Here is a 24,790-nt window from a genome sequence, read left to right as displayed (position 1 = left end):
GATGCATAATTATTGCTGTATATGTTGATGATTTAAACATCATTGGAACGAATAAGGAAATTCAAGAAGTTGTGTCATACTTGAAGGAAGAATTTGAAATGAAGGATCTTGGAAAAACCAAGTATTGTCTGGGTTTACAAATTGAACAAAAAGAATGTGGAATTTTTTTCACCAGACAAAATATACAGAAAAGATCCTTAAACGTTTTAATATGGATAAAGCAAATCCTTTAAGTACTCCAATGGTTGTTAGATCATTAAACATAGAAAAGGATCCATTCCGTCCATGTGAAGATGATGAAGATATTCTTGGTCCAGAAGTACCATATCTAAGTGTCATCGGTGCCCTTATGTATCTTACAAATTGTAAAAAGCCTGATATATCTTTTGCCGTAAACTTGTTGGCAAGATTTAGCACATATCCAACAAAGAGACACTGGAACGGAATTAAACATATATTCCGTTATCTACGAGGAACGACAGACTTGGGACTTTTGTATTCAAAAGATGCTAATCCAAGTATAATTGGTTATGCGGATGCTGGATACTTATCTGATCCACACAAGGCACGTTCCCAAACTGGATATGTATTTACTCGTGGAGGCACTGCAATATCTTGGCGTTCACAGAAACAAATGCTCGTAACAACTTCATCAAATCATGCCGAGATTATTGCACTACATGAAGCAAGTCGTGAATGTGTGTGGTTAAAATCAATGATCCAACATATCCAAATTTCATGCGGATTATCATTCGATGAGAAGCCTGTGATACTATATGAAGATAATGCTGCATGTGTTGCTCAAATGAAAGAAGGATACATAAAAAGTGACAGAACTAAACATATTCCTCCTAAGTTCTTCGCATTCACCAAGGAGCTTGAGAAGAATAAATGTATTGATGTTCGTCACATTCAATCAAGTGAAAACTCATCAGATCTCTTCACAAAGGCACTTCCTATGTCAATATTCAGGAAGCACATATATAATATTGGGATGCGCAATCTACGAAATTTGTGAAGAATTGTTCGTGTCAACATGAGGGGGAGTTTACGTGACTGCACTATTTTTCCCTTACTATGGTTTTTATCCCAATGGGTTTTTCCTAGTAAGGTTTTTAACGAGGCAGTACAAAAATACGTAATGAAGACATCATCGTATCATGATCATCATCACAAGGAGGAGTGTTGAAAAATGATATTTAAAATGTGTGTATTGAATATTTGAATGTTGAAAATAAGAGTTGTAAATATTGAAATTTGTGTGTGATGATGTAGGTAATGATGTATTTTATTTTTTGGATTATGTGTAATGAAACTCTATAAATAGATCTCTCATTTGTGAAGAAAATCACAATTGAGTTGAGAGAAAAATATTATAAATGTGTAGTTTGATAAATTTTGAGAGTTTGAGATTTTTACTTTTTACCATAAATTTTTACTTTTTCACAACACGTTTATCTTAGACTCAGTGCTGCACTAGAAATTAAATTTAAACTGTTAATTCCGAGAATACTGTCTGCCATATAACTCGGGGTAAAAACAATTCCCAAACATTTCACATCAACTCTGTACAGATACCACCTTTCATCCCTATTGTGAAAAAAACTAGCTGTGCCCATCCTGTGCTCATTCTCTTCTCCCCACTAAATAAGCTCAATTCAACTTATTTGGCGTCTATCCACCGTTCTAGCTCTACTTTTTCCCCAATGTTCTTCAAGCAAAAGCACTACAAAGTAACTCAGAATAGCCCACGTACCATCCTCAAATATCCTCATCCAACTACATTTTCCCACTAAACAGACCCATTGTCTAGCGCACTTTCCCACCTTTTTCTATCTTTATATCGTTCTTGGCACATTGAATTGTGAGTTGAGTTCCCGTTGAACAAGTCGGAAAGATGGGTTTTCTTGGTGATGATGTATCCAACCTCAAAATCTTGGATTTCTCTTTGAGATTTATTGTCATCCCTTTTAATGTTGCATCCATATGGATCACTGTTACCAACCATCAGGATAATATCATTTATGGGAATCTAGAGTTCAATAATTTTCTTGTACTCAAGTAAGAACTTAATCATTTTCATCCTCTGTTTTTCTAATTTACCCTTCTGTTTATGATATAAAAGTGTGTTTTTGTTATCTCTACTTTGTGGGTTTTTTTTTTAAGGTATATGGTTTGCATCGATGCAATATCTGCTGGATATGCCTTGTTTGGTGCTGTCTCTTCTTGGATTCCATGTCTAGTGACCAAAGCATGGCTCTTCTTTGTTACCGACCAGGTTACATTCCAGCCTTAACCCTTTCACATAGTTGAGTCTGCGGGTTCTGGCTCTCAAAAGTTTAAATTTTTTTATATTATGAATGCATTTGTTGACATTTACTGCAAAGAAAAACACATTTTCATCTGATACACTTGATTATTTTTTTTAGAAGTTTTGATTCCTCGGGAATTCTTGGCTTCTGTCATATCCCTGTTCACATAAAAAAAAAACTTGATTTTTAGGGACAGCTAAGATAACTGCATTTACAGATTCTTCAATTTGGATGTGAAAATTGAAAATGTTAGGTGGCCATGGATCTGTGCTGCTGTTCTTTCCTCTGATAATGGCGGCCAACCTGCAGAAACTCAACAACAACAAGAAACAATAGAATATAAAGTGTTAGGATGAAACGGGCTCAGACGAACTGATACGGCCTCTCCAATTACACAGTGAACCAAGGCGAAGACCACAAAGGTTTCCCAACGCTCACTGCTCAAAGCTCTCACGGCCAGCGGTTACACACTCACACAGAGAATTCGTCGCCTTGCTGTCAGGAGAACAAGCAAGGGAGAAAGGAACACAACTCAGAGAGAACACCAAAGACACTCAGTCACCGAAGGAAGACGCACACGAAGCAAGTCTCGATCTCTCTTTTCTCAATCGGCTATTCGCTCTCTTGGGGAGAAAGAAACGAAGGCGGCTCTCTCTGAAAGAAAGAAAGGAGCGCCTTATTTAAAAGCCATACAGCCCAGCCTAAATAAGGAAGAAACACTAAGGGTTAAGGTAATGGGCTGGAGAAGGAATTGGGCCCAAACCCAACATTTCTCCACCTTTTGGCCCAACACCGGTTCAACTGGTCAGGAGAGTCACCTACAGCCATCATCATCGCCCCACTTGCAGAAAACACAAAGTTAGTACAAGTACTAATATGTAGCAAACACTAAGTAAGCTACACTACAGAACAAGAACAGAACACATCAATCAGAAGTATCAAAGTTTAAAATTTTGAGACAAGAAATAAATTTTTCAACAGACAAACACTTAGTTCCCATATCAGCAGGATTAAATTGAGAAGGAATTTTTTCAAGATAGACTATGCCTTTAGCAACCACATCACGAATGTAGTGGAATCTAACATCAATATGTTTAGTTCTATCATGAAAAACAGGATTCTTACACAGTTGTATACCAGACTGACTATCAGAAAATACTACAACTTCACCTTCAAGAAAACCAATTTCAGAAATAAGACCTTTCAACCAAATAGCTTCTTTTAAAGCTTCAGTGACAGCAACATACTCAGATTCAGTGGTTGAAAGAGCAACTATGTGTTGTAATTGAGATTTCCAGCTAATACAAGCACCACACAATGTAAACACATAAGAAGTTGTTGATTTTCTATTGTCCCTATCATTTGCATAGTTAGAATCCACATATCCAATCAATTTAACACCAACATCAGATTTTGAAAATTTTAAACCATACCTCACAGAACCATTCAGATATCTCAAAAGCCATTTGACAGCTTGCCAATGGTAAACACCGGGATTAGACATATACCGACTCAAACAACTCACAGAATAAGCAATATCAGGCCTTGTGCTAACCATTAAATACATGACAGAACCTATAACATTTGAATATGGCACATTCTTCATGTTTTTAACATCAAAATCAGTTTTAGGGGATTGCTCTTTACTTAGAACAAAATGACCAGCTAAAGGCACATTGACTGGTTTTGCATTTGACATGGAAAATTTACTCAAAACTTTCTTAACATAAGTATCCTGATTCAACAAAATAACAGAACGTTTTCTATCCCTATAAATGTTCATGCCAAGAATACGTTTAGCATCTCCTAAGAATTTCATATCAAATTTAGCACTTAAGCAATTTTTGACATGATCAATAGTTTTCACACAAGAACTAATCAATAGCATATCATCCACATAGATAAGCAAGAAAACAGGAACTTTAGCATTTTGTTTGAAATACAAGCAATGATCATAATTACTTCTAGTAAAATTCATAGAGAGCATGCATTCATCAAACTTTTTGTTCCATTGTCTAGGAGATTGCTTTAATCCATACAAAGATTTCTTTAACAAACAAACATGATCAGGATACTTAGAATCAACAAAACCATCAGGTTGCCTCATACAAATTTTTTCATCAAGTTCACCATGTAAAAAAGCAGTTTTAACATCTAATTGTTTCAACTCCCAATCAAACTGAGCAACAAGGGCAAGCATGATTCTCACAGTAGTAAATTTCACAACAGGAGCAAATATTTCAGTATAGTCTATCCCTTCTTTTTGAGTAAAGCCCTTAGCCACTAACCTAGCTTTAAATCTAACAGATTCACATTCATTCTTGACCTTAAATAACCACTTACAGTCCACAACAGAACAATTATCAGGTCTAGGTACAAGAATCCAAGTGTTGTTAACATGCAGAGAGTTAATTTCTTCATTCATCGCATTTAACCATTGCACAGAATTTTCAGATTTTAAAGCCTCTTCATATGACTTAGGTTCAAGGTTATCAATCGACTCAAACACACTAAATGCATGAGAAGTCATATGAAAATCATCAAAGCGTTGTGGCTGCCTAGTATCTCTTCTAGATCTATCCCTAGCCAATTGATAATCATTCAAATCACTAATATCAGTTTCAGGCACATTTTCAGCAATTTCTTCATGCACATCAGCATCAACTTGACTATCAGAAGCAGTTTCAGAAAGATTTTCAGATAAATCATTCACAACAGGAACATTCTGCACATTTTCAGCATCATGACTTGGACCAAGTAAATACTCCACCTTGTTTGGAGGTGTGGCAGGTTCAGGAATAGGTAAAGGAGCAGATAAACAGGGGAATTCAAACTCATTGAAAACAACATCCCTACTGATTAACACTTTAAAACCAGATTGATCCCTTAACCACAATCTATAACCTTTGACCCCATCAGGATAGCCAAGAAAAACACATTTCACAGACCTTGGTTCAAGTTTGTCATTTTTTTGATGCACAAAAGCAGAACAACCAAAAACTTTCAAGTTTGATAAATTAATTTGAGTACCAGACCACACAGATTCTGGACATTTACCATTCAAAGGCACAGAAGGAGACCTATTTATCAAATAAGCAGCAGTACAAACAGCTTCACCCCAGAACTTTTTTGAAAGACCAGAACTTGCAAGCATACACCTCACCCTTTCAAGTAAAGTTCTATTCATACGCTCAGCGACACCATTTTGCTGAGGTGTATAAGGGACTGTTCTATGTCTTTGAATACCAGATTCAGCACACAAATTATCAAACAATTGATTACAAAATTCAAGACCATTATCAGTTCTTAGAATTTTAATTTTCTTACCTGTTTGATTTTCAATCAAAGTTTTCCAGTTTTTAAACTTTTCAAAAACATCAGATTTGTTTTTCATTAAAAACACCCAAACTTTTCTTGAAAAATCATCAATGACAGATAGAAAATACCGATTTCCACCTTGTGTGGGCACACTCGCAGGACCCCAAACATCAGCATGCAAATACTCAAGTATTTCAGAAGTAACAGATTGTTTGGGAACAGGGGAATTGGAAAACTTCACTCTAGACTGTTTACCAAGAACACATGAATCACAAAATGGCATACAGGACAATTTGTCACTACCAAAATAACCATCTTTGTGCAAAATTTCAAGACCTTTAGAACTCATGTGACCTAATCTTTTATGCCACAAATCAGTTTTGTCACTTAAGACAGCATTCACAGAATTTTGTACACAAGATTCAGATTCAGCATAGCAAACATACAAGTTTTTCTTTTTAGCAGCTTTAAAAATCACCAAAGACCCTTTCATGATTTTCATAACCCCATTTCCCCATCTACCCTGTAAATCATCATCTTCCAATGCAGCACAGGAAATCAAATTATGACATAAATCAGGAACATGCCTCACATTTTTCAAAGTTAACACATAACCAGAATCAAATTTCAAAGAGACATCACCAAGACCAGCAACTTGACACAATTTTTGATTTGCCATTGAAACAGACCCATGCTTCACTTCTTTATAACTAGAAAACAGATTTTTGAATGGAGACATATGGAAAGTGCATGCAGAATCAACTAACCATTCATTTTCACACACAGAATTTGAATGCACAGAATTCACAATAGACACATCACATATCTCAGTCACCATAAAAATATCACCTATGTTTTCACTACAAGAAGCCATATTAGCATGATCATCATGCTGATTTTTAAAATTTTGGTTTTTATTTTGCTTAGGCCTAGAGCAATCTTTAATGTAATGACCAGTTTCACCACAATTGTAGCATTTTCTATTCTTGGGCCTCGACTTAGATCTTGATTTACTCTTACCTTTATTTTTAAAAGAAGATTGGTTTGAAGATTTTTGATTTTGAAATCTGTTTTGAGACCTTCCTCTAACAAACATAACCTCACCAGAATTATTACCACCCTTATTGGTTTTTAAATCTATCTCTTTGCTTTTCAAACCATTCACAACAGTTTCTAAGTTTATGTTATCTCTACCATACTTGATGGCAGATTTAACATCATTGTAAGAATCAGGTATAGCATTTAAAAGAACAATAGGGGTGTAATCATCAATATGTTTATCTCCGGTTTGCTTAATGTCTTGCACTAATTTGGTAAACACATCAAGATTTTCATCAATGTCTTTGTTTAAATCAAGTTTGAACCGGAAAAATTTCTCAAGCAAAAACAATTTACTGGGCAACGAAGTTTCAGTATAAAGTTCTTCTAATTTTTCCCAAAGTTCCTTAGCAGAATTAAGTTTACCAACTTTTCTTAACACAGAGTCAGACAAGTTCAAAATTATAGACGAATAAGCAAACTCATCATTTTCAGCCTTTTTCTCAGCAGTTTCGGTAGCAGAATATGAAAGGTCGATCGCTTTGAAAACCTTTTGTTGTATCAAAATACCTTTCATTTTCTGTTGCCATATTGAAAAATCTGTTTTTCCGTTAAAAGGTTCGAGATTATATCCAGTCATAGCCATTTCCAAAAAACACAACAGTTAATCTCAAAAATAGCAAATTTTCACACAGAAAAATTTAAATCACACAAAATCAAAACAAACACAGCGGAAACATATTTTAGCCACGAAAATGGAAACACAACAGTAACCAACAAGCACTTAAATCCTAGGTTTCTACCAGCAGCAAATCCCAGCACATAAATCCGCGGCAAGCGGTTATGCTACTAAATGCAGTAAAAGAGGTTCCAGCCAATATACCAGAGCGAAACTCTAAGTAAGAGTTTCAAATTCAACGAACCGAAGACGACGGTGCGGGGGCAGCAAGGCGCACGGCGGGCAGCGGGGTGCAGGGCGGGCAACGGGCAGCGGGCAGCAACCAATGGCTCTGATACCACTGTTAGGTGGCCATGGATCTGTGCTGCTGTTCTTTCCTCTGATAATGGCGGCCAACCTGCAGAAACTCAACAACAACAAGAAACAATAGAATATAAAGTGTTAGGATGAAACGGGCTCAGACGAACTGATACGGCCTCTCCAATTACACAGTGAACCAAGGCGAAGACCACAAAGGTTTCCCAACGCTCACTGCTCAAAGCTCTCACGGCCAGCGGTTACACACTCACACAGAGAATTCGTCGCCTTGCTGTCAGGAGAACAAGCAAGGGAGAAAGGAACACAACTCAGAGAGAACACCAAAGACACTCAGTCACCGAAGGAAGACGCACACGAAGCAAGTCTCGATCTCTCTTTTCTCAATCGGCTATTCGCTCTCTTGGGGAGAAAGAAACGAAGGCGGCTCTCTCTGAAAGAAAGAAAGGAGCGCCTTATTTAAAAGCCATACAGCCCAGCCTAAATAAGGAAGAAACACTAAGGGTTAAGGTAATGGGCTGGAGAAGGAATTGGGCCCAAACCCAACAGAAAATTTTTATTTTTAGTCGAAAACTGCCTGTCCCTTCTGCTCTGCTAGTTCTGTCCTTTGCCACAGCTTAAAGAGAAAGAAATTAATATATATATTTTGTGATATAATTGCATGGTCTGGCACAAGGATACACTACCCAGACGGCCAGACAGTTAGGTGTAGGCAATCAATTTTCTGATCTATTATGGCCGCTTTAATATATACATACCTTCCAGGTTTGAATGCTGTGGTTGAAATCATTAAAATTTCCCCTTATAAGTCCCATTTTATGTGAAGAATTTAATGAAATGATTGTTTGTTGACCCTTCTGCATTCAACCTATATTCGAGGAGTTTTACTCGATTTATTGTTTTCCAACTGGGATTCGCGTTGGCTAGGCAATGTTTTGTCTTTGACAGTAGTCTTTTGGAGGGTATGACCGAATTTATTTGCGGAGTTTGTGTTGGAAAATGTGGTATATGTTTGGTTTTGCTTCGTAAACGTCTAAACGATATGTTTGGTTTGATAGATAGTAGCATATATTTTCTATTTCCGAAAAACACTAATCGGGGCGTCGAATACAGAGACAAACCTGACCATTCTTTATCAAATCTGGTGCAACACATATTGCTATATCAGAATATTAGTCATGTATATATTATTTAACACCTTTCTTTAGGTGTGCTATCTTCATGTCCACTATTGAAAATGATTTCTCTTGTTTATAGGTGTTGGCTTACTTAATGGTGACATCAATGGCTGCGTTGGTGGAGCTTCTCGACTTAGCTTATCGAGGTGATAGAGTGGTTTCATGGAGTGAAGCCTGTAATACTTATGGAAAGTTTTGCACCAAGTTAAGATTAGCCTTGGGTCTTCATGTCGTCGCTGTTGGTTGTTTCTTCGTGTTGGCTGCAATATCTGCTTATAGGGTGTTTGCCAAATATGAGCCTCCTTTTGCTCCTTCCAAAGAGGCTGAACAAGAAACGACTTGAAATTTCAAGCTCTTTGAGTTGATCAAATGTTTGTACTTCAATTTCATACTAATTAAACAGAGCCTGAGCCAGGAAATTCGAGTTGGGATCAATATCTTGCAGTCAACAAAGATCATTCATGTGATACTGAAAATTTATAATTAAATGACTTGCTTTTCAGCATTTAAAGATATGATATTGTTCTTGCTGTCATTTTTACACTATCGATTAATTTTATAATCATATCTACAAAAGGTAATGAGGACAATTATCAGTGGAAACAAAATGAGTTTGGATGCACTATTGACTCTTGCACTAAAAATGTTTGGTAGCCAGCAAATTGAGTGGATAGGATTTTGGTTCGACAACCTTGCCTGCTGTTATTATATTTTGACGTCTGTAAGTCACTACGGACCTTTCGGGAGAGATGTTTCTTGGACGTGGTTTTATTCCTCCCTAAACATCATCCTATTTCTTAGAAATTCTTGGTTCTCCTATTATCATTGATGCTCTTGTTGCTTTTTCGTATAAAATCCATCGAAATGTCTCGAGCGATCGAGTTCTTCCATTTCTTCGGTGGAAAGTTCCAAGTGATCCCAATCATTAATGCAATTCACGTTCATAGTAAATCCAGTGTGTATCAAAGTGTAATAGTTGAGTTTCATTGTCATGAAAAAATAATCCGGAAAACTTTCTTGAAAACAGATATCTAAAACACACATATATTAAGAATGACGAGATATATTACAATTATAACTAGCTAGGTAGGACAAAGAATTCATTGATATTTGAAATACCTTAAACTCATCAATTTCAAACATCGCTCCTCAAATTGTTAGACAAATTTGAAAAAAATTGTCAGATGAATTCGGAACTCAACTTTTTTGGTTTGTATCCCTCAACCAGTTTTTTTAGTCTGCAAGGAATGTTGGATGGAGCTTTTGCTTTGCTTCCCGTTGCCACCTTCTTTCTTGTCTGGGTGAACATAGGATCTCCCTCTATCAAGACGCGTAGGCACCTCTATTAGAAATGGCTCTCTTTCTTTATAATTGGAGATTGAAATTCTCTGGTGCTATCCTTCTCAGGAAGATTGCTTGTAAGAGTGGTACCGAGGGGAGTGCGTAACACAGATATATTTACCATCTATAGCAAAATTTATCGCTTCCCAATAGTACAGATGTAAAGACACGATAATGTCTTTCTATATTATTGCTTGGAAGTTCATGTTTATGGTTGAATTTTTTTGTCTGAATTGTGTTGTTGCTGAGAAACTAGGGCAGATTTTCTGTTCTGCTAAGTGTTTATTGGATATTTTTTATTTAGTAAAGTATTTCTTTGGTCAGCTTTGACATGACGAATAAGAGAACAAATCAAGTCTTGAATTTAAAATAATTGAGATAGTCAAGACTTTTTTGTTGATCTTGATTAAGACTGAAGTTCTTGTTTAACTTATAAGCTTCACCTCTTGAATTCATAGCTGTTATTGTACCACACCGGTGTGTGGATGGTTGTCGGGAAAAACTCAAGCAGGCTGGATAATTCTTCAGGCATGGTATCCATGTGGTTGTGTTCCTCTTCTTGTTTCAGTACTCCTAAGCAGTTGAGAAAAAAAGTTGCAGGACATGGTTTATGGAACTTTCTTAAGCTTTTATGAAGACATTAAAATTAAAACCTGAAGATGCTTGCTTTTAAACTCACCTGTATTGCCACAGCCAGATTCACTGTTCCCATGGTTGAATTCCATTAAGTGAGACAATGTGCTCGAATTTGCTGTGGGGTTAACTACATTGGTTAAAAGTTTCTGCTGTTGTGAAACCATTGAACCTTCCAACCGATTGGTTTCCACCAACAATTCCTCCGAGCTTTGATCTGTTGAAGGCTCTTGTTTCCAGGTTTCGGTTGATGTATCTTCTGTTTTCAAGCTAGATTTGTAAAGTCCCCCGCAAGAGAACTGGAGGTCGGATTGTTCACCTCCCGAAAACCCAGGTTTGCAAAGCGGCTTACCAAGTACACAGTTAGAATCTAGCTGATTGGCTTCAGGGTATTGAAAGAGTAACAAACTTGATTCACAAAATTGGGATGTTTCAGCCAAATTACCATCCATCAAGTTTTCTTGTTCTGTAAATTCTCTCTCCATGCCATATGAAAACTTTTGTTCAGATGGATGACAACAAAATCCACCTTCATCCGATATTAGATAGTTTAGTTTGCTATTATCTTTCACTAGAGTGATAGCAGTGTTTTCATATTGCCTGTAGATTTGTCCAAATGCACCGGCAAGAGGCACTTGCCCCTGTAAATCTAATGAACATTCTATTACAGACACTCGGCTCCGTAAATCTCCCATTAAGTGATCTTCCTGAGAAAATTCTGTACTTTCAGTGAATAATCCCTCAGTGATAGACCATTCATTCAAGCATTGAGCTGCTGAATCTTGTATATAATATAGTTTACCATCCCAAGAATCTATATTTGAACAAGCAGTTTTGTTTTGGTTGTCAATATGATCAACCAAGTCTATCAAGTGTCTCTGATCTGGGAAATATGTAGAATTTTGCATGTTCAAATTTTCACTTAATGAATGTTCTTTTCTCTTCAAGCAATACTCCAACAAAGCTTTTGTCTCAGGATTTTCTCTCTTTTTGAGCTCTTCTTTTTTCATGCTTTCTTCATGTGCACACTTTCTTTTCCTTGAACATACTTTTTTCTGGAGTTTACATGATGTGTTATCAATCTTGGCACTTTTATCAAGTAAAACCTCTGTTTTTGAGTTCCCTCTTGAAGGGTCTTCACTTCTTAAGGTTCTTTCCAGGAGATGTTTTTCCTTTGAGCTTGATGGTGATAAACAATCTTGTACTCTGCTTTCACCCAAGCTTTTGTTTGAACTTCTGTTCTCGCCCAACTTTTTCTTTAGGCACTGTACTCTATCTCGAGCTTCTTTTAGTGCGTCCATTATCTCGGCATTTCTATGTGTGGCCACTTCAGATATGCAACTGTTTGTTTCAGGGATTGGTGGTGCAGAAAACTGGGTTGAAGGGAACTCTGCTTTGATGGTGACTGATGAATCTTGGGGAGTGAAAAGGTAAGTATCAAATGCATTTAATTGAGGTATAGGCAAATCCAGGTCGCTAGATGATGATGGCTTCAGCTGTGGAGAAGAAAGGGAAGATGCTCTTTTGGATGAACTTAATTGAACAGTTGAATCTGGTCTTGATAATTCTGATAGAAAGGTGGGATCTGAAGGTACAGGGATTGACAAAGGCAAATTGAGAGGAGAATGTGGAACTTTGGTTGGTGATTTTAACCGGACTGCAGGAAATGAAACTTGGGAATCTATTGCACTTATCTCTGCAGGATCTTGCTTGGTCACCCGGGGTGATAATTTGAGTTTGAGTGGTGATATTGGTGACTCCATGGGCCAGAAATGATGGATTTGTGTGGAAGAATCTGTAGGTTGCAACTCTGATGCATTTAAAATTGCAGACTTTGAAGCTGAGACAGAAAGTCCCTGTGGAGATAATTGACTTATATCTCTCCCTAAATTCCCTGAATCGACTTGTTACTGATGCAAGGGTCGGAGGTTTCCTAAGAGGTGTGAACTCTTTGTAACCAACACCGTCTTGCTGCAATGCATGGACATGAGTCTGCCTTGCTATGTTTGGGGATGGATTTGGTTGGCTCATTTGACCTGGGGACAAAGTCGAGCATTGAATTTCAGAAGTTGACAAAGAAACCAGGGTTTGGGGTGAACCGATGGAGGTTGTGATAGAGGCAACAGATAGATAACTAGAAGTAATTTGGAATTTTGTACTGTGGTTGGCTGGAGTTTAGGGGAGTCAATGGAGATGGAAGAATGTGCTAGGGTGGTGGTGTAATTTGTCGGGGTGAAATTGTCTTCTAACCAATTTCGGCCCTGGTTTTTGGTTTGGTTAAAATCATTGTTCTGATTTTCGGATTTAGGGGAGTTTTCTGGGCTCTGTTCTTCTTGTGTCTGTGGTGGGTAAAGTGGAAGGTGGCGTTTCTTGCATTTCTTTGACCTCTTGTTCCAGTAGTTCTTTATCTCGTTGTCTGATCTTCCTGGTAGCTGCAGAAACATAATATCCCGACAGTGATGCTTCCAAATTCTAAAGAATTTATTTATGTTAATGTGTAAACTAAGTAGGAAAACGAGTTGCCTAGCTAATTCAAAGCTAGTAGTAAAGAATCTGGTTTGCATCTAACCATGTTGATGTAGATATTGCGTCATGTTTAAGTTTCTACATTATAGTATACGCAAATAAAAGAGTAGTCAGGTATTTCTTAGCATGCGCTTGCGGCTTTCCAAGAATGAAGCCTCGTTAAAAATGCCTATTTTGTAGCTATTTTTTTTGGTAAAACTAGGTAAGAAAATAAGAGTGGATTGAAGGGACACAAATTTAACAAAGCACAAGCTATGAGAGAGTTGAAAGATGAAACTTGTTAGATTTCTGGAACAAGAATACCAAAACTAGAAAGCTAATACATTGTCGTTTAGTTGAACAAATTCTTCATAAAACTGGTATTCTTACAGAGCTTAAAAAATGTCGCATACAAATATATTTTATGCAGAGAAAATATAGATTTCAAAGAAAAACTAAAATAAAAGATTGAGTTTTGTCTATGACATGCATGCATATACATCACAAATTTTCATGAATAGACCCAAATTTGTACCAAATATCCTTCATGTTTTGCATAGCACAGAAGTTGATCAAGTTATATTAAATACCTCAGAAGCGATGAGAGACCAGCTGTTGCCATATTTGTGATGCAAACGGAGGATAATCCTCTCTTCCTCTTGCGTGAAAGGGAATTTCTTAAGATTAGGCCGCAAATGATTAAACCAACGGAGTCTGCAATTCTTGGACGGCCGGTCTAAACCCGAGAATTTCTCAATTGCCACCCAGTTTTGAATCCCATATTCGTCCACAGCTGCTCTTAATTTCTCGTCCTCCTCCTCGCTCCACTTCCCTTTCTTGAACGCCATTGCGTCACCTCCGTGCATATTCACATGCGCATTATGACCCCCCCGAGATCATAAATGATCAGGTGGTGAATACGATTCATTCATATATATGTATATCTATATGTGTAATACATGTATATTCATATAAAAAGAGAGTTGGAGTGGGGATTGAATACAAAATCTGAGGGTTTAATTTGGTTTTGGACGTGGGATTTGCATGGAGGTCAAAGTGGCAGATGATGTCAGCACCTAAATTAACTGCATGGCTTTTCCGAAGATTCGGGTGACCCCTCTTCGTCCATGGTTGTGCATCATGCATGTTTTAAGGGTTTCATTAAAATTACGTGGATTAATATATATGATAAGTCTTAGTATAATAATTTTCAACCATGGAGTGAATTTAACCCAAAAAAACAAAGAAATAATGAAAAAAAACTCTATAGGTTTGAGCTTTCTGGTGTGTAGACCCGTATTCGTTTGGTACAACATGATAGGCAAAAATTTATGTGAGAAGGTCTCACGGGTCGTATTTTGTGAGACAGATCTCTTATTTGGGTCATCCATTAAAATATTACTTTTATGCTAAGAGCATTACTTTTTATTGTGAATATCAGTAGAGTATTATTTTTTATTGTGAATATCGGTAGGGTTGACATGTCTCACAAATAAAGATTCGTGAGATCGTCTCACAAGAGACCTACTACATATGATATTATGATAATGTGAAATTGTGGGATGATATCGTTTTTTAACCATTGTTTGGTTGGTCTGCTTTATCAACCATCTTCATGATTACGTAGTATCAAAAGTTTGGAAAATAAAATCACATACATCTTTATTTTTTTAGCTTTTGTCGTAATGATAAGCGTTTAATACTAACAAAAAATACAAATTAAATTATTGAAAAGAAAATCATTTTCAATATTGTTTCTGAAAATAATGTTTTTTTTTTTATAAAAAAGTTCTCAACCGATAAACAAAATAATGGTTAAAACATTCATTACTTGTTCTTTTTATTTTCGTCATTTGTCCTTGGCCTCCAAATTTTCAATTTTATTTTTCAAGGAGCGTAAAATTATTTTTTGATCTGCAAACAATTTTTTAGGGAAAAAATAGCTTTAATTTTGTGAATTTTTAAATCACGAGTTATTATTTGTCAAAATTTAAAATTAAAATTTGGAAGGCTATTTTAGTCAACCTTGTATTTTTTGTTATTACTGATACTCAATGAAAATTTAGGGTACAATTCCAGTAAGTGACACTAGTCCAGACGCAGACTTCGAATTGGTTTTAAGTATGAAATCACGAAGAAAACCGTTAGAAGGGGGCCGGGAAGATGTCCTGGCGTAACTCCTCCGACGCTCAAGTCAGAGACTGGGGATATAAGTGGAGAGCAGCTAAGGTGCTGCTGAAAAATAATATATTAAATGAATGAATTGAACGCTCAAATCTTATATTTATAAGAGAATAACTGGGCCCGTGACGGGCCTTCCACCTTGACTGGGAATAGGCCAGGGGTCCAAATCTGGTTTGAGCCTAACCTAATGGGCTCATCCATGTGATATCAATTACTATACTGTCTTGACACCGAAGAGAGGGAGTAAATCATCACTTCTTTATATGTACATGAGATTCCTAAGATAAACAAACCCAGAATCAAAGTAATCTAATCGACCCTCTTATATCTCCTACCAAACGGACTACACAAATTAAAGTTGGAAAGTTGCAATTGATTGTTCATAATTCTTGCTCCAAAAGGTGAAATCGCTCATCTTAAGCGCCCCTCACCCCCAGTCCGACAGGATTGTGAGAGGAGGTAAATCATGGTGACTCAGCCAATCAGCAGCAGTTAGACCTTATGCTACGCCGCACACAAGGAGCTCCCCCTCATTGGAGGGAATTTAACTCTCACACTGCCGCTTGCGAGACTCGATCTCTGATCATTGCTCCAAGATTCACTGCTGCTGACCAACTGAGCTAAGCCTATGTGGACATTGTTCATTATTCTTGCACTTATTTCCTATGTTATGGTAAGAGAATATGTAATCATTATGGAAATCTATTCATTATAGACTGTTGGTATGATTAAAATCGAGACCTACATCATTTGAATAAAAAGTTGGATTTTTCCTTCATCTACAAAAATTGGTTTTGAATGACACCTAATGTCTTGATATGGTGACTTGAACACAACGGACAAAATATCGAACACTTCAAATGATTATCAAAATTGTGAATAAGTTATTAAAATAAGTTAATAATGATAACGTTGTCACTGTTCAAAAAAATTTAAAATTTGTTTGGTAAATTTTTTTGCAAACATTATATAAGATGTTAAAATAAGTTGTTCGACGTCTTATAAACTGTTTTTTTTTTAACTTACATCCCCAATATGTCCTCCAAATTTTTTGATAAATTCTTAGCCAAACGAATTTTTTTAAATCAAATTTACATGAACAGATTAAAATAAAATTTCTAAATTATATTATAAATATAAAATAGTTATGTATTTTTTTAACATAGGTTTGACATTTACAATAAAATTCTATAACTATTTTCATACATATAACTACTTACATTACCTTAATAATATTACACAATTTGTCGTAATTTTGATAATAAAAGATCTTACAATATCAAACATATAATCTTTTGTTTGATCATCTTTAAGTTGTTTAAAATAAGTTCATCTATACACATCAACAAATTATTTTAAAATAAGATCATACAACTTATCAGTACATAAAACAACTCATAAGACATACAAGTTTATAAGTTATTTTAAATAAGGAGTGAGTCTTATGTGACAATCCGTGAGACGGATCAACCCTACCCATATTCACAATAAAAAATAATACTCTTAGCATAAAAAGTAATATTTTTTCATGGGTGACCCAAATAAGAGATTCGTCTCACAAATAAGACCCGTGAGACCGTCTCATACAAGTGTTTGCCTTAAATAAGTTTACTCAAACATTTTTTTAAATTCATCATAGCTAATTAAATGAATTTGAAATGATAGATCTTGAACGCAATTCAAATCCATCTCAATTACTATGATTTCGATAACTCAATCCAAATATATCCTTAGAAACCAAGAACCACATTTTAAATTGATTATGAGTACCCCTAAAAGTTGCCTATCTACGAAGAGTTTGTCATAAAAGACTATGACTTGAACTACCTTTAAGCCAAGAGAAAAGGCTGATCCATTAGAGGTTAATGGTCATAAAGAAGAGTGGCAGGACAAATAATCATACCTTCAAAATTCAAAATCCTAAACCCTGATTCTAGATGACATTAGGATAAATAACGCAAGTTGTGCACAGTACACAACTTCACAAATGATGGGATTATCGCCCAAAATCGTCATTGCCGACATGCACCCATACATTTGTTTTCAGTTTTATGCACTTGTGAGCCAAAAAGAAAACGAAAGAAACCCGGTTTTCACTGTCAAAAATGTAGCTATCAAATATCGACACTAGTATCCAGTGCAGGCAAATGAGTATCTACTCGTATTTATTCATCTTGCTCCTGTCAAGTATCTTCCACTTAAGTGATGGAGATTCGGTTTTCAACCTTTTTTTGGGACGACTACGACTAGAAAAGGTTTCTTCTGTATCCTCATCATCTGTAGTGATCTCTACTGGGTTTCGGCCGGACTTGATTTCCATGCTTATTTGCCTAGGAACGATTATGTTGAAGTAGTAGCTGATAACGGCCTCCATTTTCTTGTTTGGCAAAACTTTCAAGGCATTTTTTAGAAACCTATCATTTTTCTTTGAGAAATTCATTTCCAAAATAGAGTCGAACTTTTGCTTTTCATTTGCAGTCCAATTCTGAGACGAGCCTTCTCCCATTTCACCGAATTTCCACTCCCAAAAGGCAGTACCTAGTTCAATTTTTAGCTTAATCTTTTCCTTGGCTACATGCATTTGAACACATTCAGAAGATCCCGGGACATGGCATGAACAAGTAGCACCTCTTCCTTTCCCAATGGGGTTCAACCTTCCGTGAGGCGACTTATTTCCATTGAAAGTCGTAATTTTTCGCAGATTTGTGTTCTTGATTGGCCAAACTTTGGTTCCTAACCAACGTGAAGTGTCTAATTTCTTGTAAGAAGGGCCAATAAATGTAGGCAATTCGGCTTGAAAACGAGGTCCTATAGGGACCACAGGTTTTTGGATATTCTGATGATTGTGAGATGAGAATTGCCCGGTTTTGGGTGGCGATAAGAACTTTTTCTTATTCTTCATATTCAATGAGCACGAATTCATTGCTAGAAACTGCATTAGAGTACAGAAACCAAAACCTCGTGAGTCTCGATGAGATAAGAGCGACTGATACAAAAGAATTTACTTTAATCATAATAAAACCTCGTCTCTGAGTTATGCTTGGCAGTTGGTCCCAATAATTTATTCTCCATAAATCAATAGGTTCAGCAAACAATGACCATAATAACTAGAAGCGGAAGGTGCATTAAGGCTCATAAGTATCGTAGAGCTTAAGCACAAGTTAGAAGACGAGGCACACTTATTTTAGCTAAAGCGTCTTGAATTATATGCTATGATCTAAGTCTATGATGAAAATTTCAATATATATGATGCAATACACACTTTAAATTCATTAAAGAATAATAAAACAAAAATTTAAGTATGTGAGCGAGTGACAACTGGTTGTGAAGGAGTAATCATGAGTAATAGGCGGTATTATAAATGGCGGTAGAAAGTGGCGTCGCGGTCACTAGGTAGTTGAATTTTTTTCACTATTTTTTATACATAATTATACATAATCATGCAATATATGCATAAATTAAATGTAGATGAGTGGATTTACTATTATGTTTTGAATGAAAAGTGTATAATATATTAATAATTAGAGTTTTTTAAATTTTGACCGCCTCGCCCTCCCCACCTCATCAGCCCATTCTCACCTTTGACCACCTAAGGCAAAGTCGGTACGGTTGATGGCCGCCTCCCAATTAGGCGGGTGCCATTTAGAACACTGGTAATAGGGTGGAGCATAGAAGTGGGGTTGCCTTAGGGAAATTTTTCTATTAGCTATGTAGGAATATGAACAAAACATGAAAAAGTATGCTCATTATCTTGCATTTTATTGTGAATTTACTAGCTCTATGTTGAAGGTGTGCTTAACATTAGGCCTTGAGCTTTTAGACGCACCAAGATTCGGGTTTATGGTTAGTTAAAGTGTTGGCTTCGTTGAAGATTGCACCTTACCTTGTGTCAAGACGCAAAGGTGGAGCCTCGACAAGCCTTGAGCATAGATGGACACAACCTTTGGGTTTTCAATAACTATGAACAGAACATCTACTTTGAACGGACTGAGCTTATTGCAAGGAAAATTGCAAATACGAAATTCTAAACTAGGTTTTATCACCATGCCTCCGCCATTGTTGTTTACTATCCGATTAATGTTTGAGTTATCCTCCCAATTAAACTCGGAATTTGGATAGCAAACAACAATGGCGGAGGCATGGTGACAAAACCAAGAATTACATTTTTGGTAAAGTACATTCAATATTAAGTCCAAACTACCGTCTTGGAACAGAAGCCTTCACTCTTCTGAGACGCATTCAAATGTTACAGCCCCAAATAATAAACCACTCTACCAAGTGATAAATTCAGGATAATACATAATTATGTCCCAATACATTTCCCTTCTTCCTGCTTCATCCCTCTAGTTTCATGTGAACATTTAAATCCCTCGACTAGTCAACTTGTTCATTGTGTCCCATAAACGTCCTTCGTTATCATCACGGGTCTTAACATCCGACATACTTCACATGTGGAGTGCATGTGATTAGAGCTCCCCCAAATTAAAATATAAGAAAATCTCAAGCCCCAATTCCATCATGCGCAACCAGTGAATTGTCTTTACAACTCTCCTGAGTTGAAAATTTCTTGGCCGATCTCATGTTGCAACACCAAGGAAAGCACGACAGGAACCTCCATTGACAATTTTAAGTGTGCAATATATTTGTTCTTAATTTTGCTGCTCCGATGTATAATCGCTCCTGGTTCCCATATTTTGAATCTGCTATGCTCCGGGAGTTGGGAGCGAATACAAATCGGAACATCAAATTAAGTACAAATAGACAGGGAGTGCAATTACAATTGTCCATGGAGATTCTCGTGATACTTTCCTCGACGTCATTTACGTGATCGATGAAGAAATCTTCAGTTTGTGAGAGACAATCACAAGTTGTGCAAAATGGAATTAGGGCTAGAGCTTTATCTTTCTTTTAATTTGGAGAAACTCGAATCACGTGAAGTTTGTCAGATGTTAACGACCGAGATAAAATCAAGGACGTTTATGGGAGACAATGTAAAAGCTGAGGGACTTAAATGGCACATGTGAAACTAAAGGAATAAAATGGGGAAGAGCAAACTATATATATAGACATAATTATGTATTATCCCGATAAATTGTAACAACTCTTTTTAACTCCAATTACTATAAATTTCGTCACAAACGCCTAAATGAAAAAAAGATGCGTAGTCCTATCACTTGCACAACTTATCATATAACACTAATCAAGTCCACAATTTATAAAAGCTAAAACAATCTGGAACCAGTACCTAATTAGCAAATATTTGACCATCATTATACATATTCATGAATTTGATTTGTTATTAAATTATTAAAAGAAGACTACCAATGACCTGCATCTTCAGTCTTCACTAATGCGAAAACCCAAAACCCAATCTATACCTCTTTAGCCTTCACCGCTATCTCAAAGTTATAGAATCATCATAACTAAATGCCAATTCAAGCCTTATTTTATACCTTAGTTTCACTTGGCCCGCACTTAGGCTATCTGGGTGTTGCTTTAACTAAAACAATGATAGCCCCTGTTAAAATCTCCTCTCATCCTAGTTCTTTAATAACATATCGGAGGCTATCCAGCTATGAATTTAAAGAAGGGGGCCAGGGTTGAACTCTTTTGTTGGCTGTCGAATGAATCCGGCAGTCGGTGACAATTTTTGAACTGCTCCAGGCAAAAGTAGTCCGAAAACTTAACGAGAAAAGTATAAGACTAATACCCCTTGAAGAGCCCAGGTCATGACCCAAGGGCCAAGATATTAAATAGATAGCCCAAACCACGGTAAGTTTGTAGGAGGAGTTAATCAGAGCCGGGCAGGTGAATGCCCGGGATATCTTCTTCCCGGGTTACCAAAAGCCCGGGCTTTCATACAAGTTCCCGGGAGGCTTTCTACCTGAACTACCTCGAAAATAGCACCTCACTCGAATGCACCAGTATGTGCTACCTTATGCTTGCCAATCATTACTGTCAGAACCACAGGGGTTGGTGTGTCAGAACAAGTTGTCAGAAGTATGGTATGGGCAACCATCCTGCTATAATTAGTAGGTGGGCACTGAAAACAAAGAATCATAAGATTTCCTCCTATAATTACAATGTATATTTTACATTTAAAGGGGTCCGCATATTTTGATTCTGGATATTGTCATTTTACGTGTATTTACATTCACGCGTACACAACCTTTCTTTCAACTTCACCTGCTGACTTAAGCATCGGAATGCTCACGCCGGACACCTCTCTGGCGCCCATTCACGAGTTCATTTCCTTGTTTGCAGATTACAGATTGAAGCCATATCATAAAACTATATCCCTTAAACATAACTTTCATCCGATTAGGTGTATTGTCCCGACTCAGCTCACCCAATTCACCCGGATCATATCAAATACTATGCGGTAAAATACACCATTAAATTACTAAAATAAGTTACCAGTCGTATTTTAACTATACCGCAGCAGCAGTATTCGAAAACATGTAGCGGTAACACGAATGAGAATCTATGCTTATCACCCACTAAAGTTCGATCCTCTACCTCGATTTCCTCACTATTTCAACCCCTTGAGCAGAAATATCGATCTACATAACTCCAAACAGTTGTGCTTGATTCACTAAATTTTCAGAGAATACCCGGAAACAGCCGACCTCAATCAGAGAAATAAACTTGAGAAATGTTGGCTCATTTCGCTATAAAATAAGAAGGAATCAAATCGAAATCTCATACTCACCTGCGTTTCACTTCGCAATTATCCTCTGCTCGGAGCTCGATTGTGCGAAGAGGTTAGAGTTAGCTTCCTGTTCGATTCTACATCAAGGAAATCGAAATGATGTTCTGAGAATTCGGTGTTTCTCTCCTCTCGATAGACAATTTTGCTAGATTGAAATTGGAATCTGGACATGGACTGAGCTTTCTCTTCCACGTTCTTCTACGCAAGATGGTGTGTTTTAGCGTTGGAGATGGCGCACGGTCCATTTATTTGTCATTAGTACAGGGTACTGATGTAATTAAAGGAAGTTCAGGGGTTCGTTTAAAATTTATTTTGTATCCAAATCTTCTAAATCTCGCAAAATATTCCCAAGTTCGAGAACCAATATCGGTGAAAGTGTTTTAGAGATAGTGAAAAAACATCTCGTAATTTTGTCCGCTTTTGGTGACCTCTACTAGTTTTAACAACAGAAGTTTGATCTTGATCGTCAAATTCAGAAGAAATTTGATGTATCCAGACTTTGTGAACAAATACAGAATCAATAGTGTTGGATTTTTTATATAACCTCTAGAAATATTATGGCTATAAAAATCTATTTTCGATCAAATCGAAACACACCGGAAGCGATTACAAAATTTCATAAATTATAATCGAGCATATGAATATAAATTAATGATGAATTTAAACAAAACTATTTTTACTAGAAAACTAACCTCTTGTAGTTTCTGTAGTTTCCTCCCTTTCTTTTTCGCGAATCTGATATGCGTCAGCCTTCCAATACGATTCTTTTTATCAACAGCAGTGTGTGAGCATTTAAAAACCCAAATGCTAAAAATCAAAGTTATTATTTTTATTCTCTACTATATTTTCAACTCATGAAAAAGTATAAAAAAAAGTTCACACTTCAAAAGACCATCTAAGATCCTATTTATAATTATTCAAATGAGTAGTCCAAATCATAATCTAATTGGGATTCCAAAAAATCTGCCATTTTATTTAGGATATGGCCAAAAGATTTGATTTGATTTGAATTGTATTATCTCAAGTCTTTTAAAACTCCTTTTAAAAGTCATAAGATTTCTAGGATTTTATCAAAATAAATTAAAATCTCATTCTAACTTATTTTTAGATATTAAATAATATCTAAATTTTATTCACAATAAATTAAAGATATTATTAACAAATTTTGAGTATTAACATATTAATCCAAATCTATAATTATCTCATATTATAATTTAATATAATTAATATCTCATAAGTCATAAGATTTCTAGAATCTTATCAAAATAAATTAGAATCTCATTCTAACTTATTTTTAGCTATTAAATAATATCTAATTTTTATTCACAATAAATTAAATATATTATTAACAACTTTTGTGTATTAACATACTAATCCAAATCTATAATTATCTCATTTTATGATTTAATATAATAATATCTCATCATTAATTATATTTATCTCCAAGCATTTGAAGTTATGGAAATATGATTTCTAAATTGCATTTATAGCTCGTCATTAATTTAGAAAGATGTATCGGAGACCATGGACCTATAATTAGAATCTCCAATAAATTGGATAACTAATTATACTCTTTAATTAATTTATTTAATTTATTAATTCCATAATTACTCCACTAAAAATATGGAATTGCACTCTTCTTCATTATAGAATATCTTAATCTACAAAATTGAGTAGTTCATTGATATAATCATTACATATAGATTAATCTTCCATAGACAATTCATAACTGAAGCTAGGAATTTTTCGTTTACTTCTTCAATTACTTCTTATCCTCATTTACCATTAATTCACTAGTGAGTGGTTCAATTTATAACTTAATTATAAAATAGTTGGGCCCAACACTCAGTTCCAGAATTAACAAATGAGGGAATCGTCTTTCTACTTCTCGCAAAAAGGAATGGATTCCACGTATGTGAATTCATATTCTCAGTCATTCATTTCAAATAATCTAAAATTCAAGTATTAAGAATGCACAATCGCAAACTTTAAACAAGCAAATTAAGAATCATAATGAAATGAACATGAGTTTCTAATCACTTCAGGATTGATATTTGTCCATATATAATCATCTTTATGATTTAATTTGAATTTCATAGTAACAACGAAATTTATTATGAAATAACTAATTAAATCGGTACAAGTCGTACATAATCATATTAAATATAAAATACCCCTATCTAGATGTCCTAACATCGACGATCAGGATAAGACGGTCACATTCATAATGTTTATGGGTCGCATTAGTGATGCTTTATTCAAAGATCTCTACTTTAATTAATTCATCACATACTTAATTTAAATTTATTCTTCATAATTTAATTTAATCCCCTTGTATATATAACTCTTATATATATACTAAAATTATGGTTACATCCAATAAACTAGGGATTTTGCTATGATATTCATGACAATAACATTTTCATGTAAATATGTTAAATAATAAATGTCGTTTTCAAATAAAAAATTGCTTATTACAATGCTTTAAAGGCATTATCCCTAACAATGCAATAAGTTATGTATTTGTTTTTTATATATATAAACCGATATATATCTACACATATAAATATATTTT

General features: G+C 35.7%; 2 protein-coding genes and 1 long non-coding RNA gene across 3 annotated transcripts; 1 reads left to right on the top strand and 2 right to left on the bottom strand.

Moving 5' to 3' along the window:
* The first annotated feature begins 1,554 nt into the window (after positions 1-1,554).
* On the top strand, positions 1,555-9,350 carry LOC140836937 (CASP-like protein 2D1). The gene is made up of 3 exons (XM_073202824.1): positions 1,555-2,061; positions 2,167-2,278; positions 8,920-9,350. The coding sequence occupies exons 1-3, from the start codon at positions 1,898-1,900 to the stop codon at positions 9,181-9,183; spliced, it is 540 nt and encodes a 179-aa protein (XP_073058925.1). The 5' UTR covers positions 1,555-1,897; the 3' UTR covers positions 9,184-9,350.
* Positions 9,351-9,971: 621 nt separating this feature from the next.
* LOC140836936 (uncharacterized) lies at positions 9,972-12,577 on the bottom strand. The gene is made up of 2 exons (XM_073202823.1): positions 10,861-12,577; positions 9,972-10,754 (listed from the first exon to the last, which is right to left on the bottom strand). Exons 1-2 carry the CDS (start codon positions 12,575-12,577, stop codon positions 10,621-10,623), a joined length of 1,851 nt encoding a protein of 616 aa, XP_073058924.1. The 3' UTR covers positions 9,972-10,620.
* A 4,635-nt stretch (positions 12,578-17,212) lies between these two features.
* LOC140836935 (uncharacterized) lies at positions 17,213-22,428 on the bottom strand. Its single transcript, XR_012119187.1, has 2 exons — positions 22,216-22,428; positions 17,213-18,435 (listed from the first exon to the last, which is right to left on the bottom strand). It is a non-coding gene; the product is annotated as an uncharacterized lncRNA (long non-coding RNA).
* Positions 22,429-24,790: the final 2,362 nt, after the last annotated feature.

This window comes from Primulina eburnea, chromosome 7, assembly GCF_022965805.1.
Source record: "Primulina eburnea isolate SZY01 chromosome 7, ASM2296580v1, whole genome shotgun sequence".
Classification (NCBI taxonomy): Eukaryota; Viridiplantae; Streptophyta; class Magnoliopsida; order Lamiales; family Gesneriaceae; genus Primulina; species Primulina eburnea.
The sequence above is the reverse complement of the archived record's forward strand: the minus strand, read 5'-3'. Positions and strand labels throughout refer to the sequence as shown.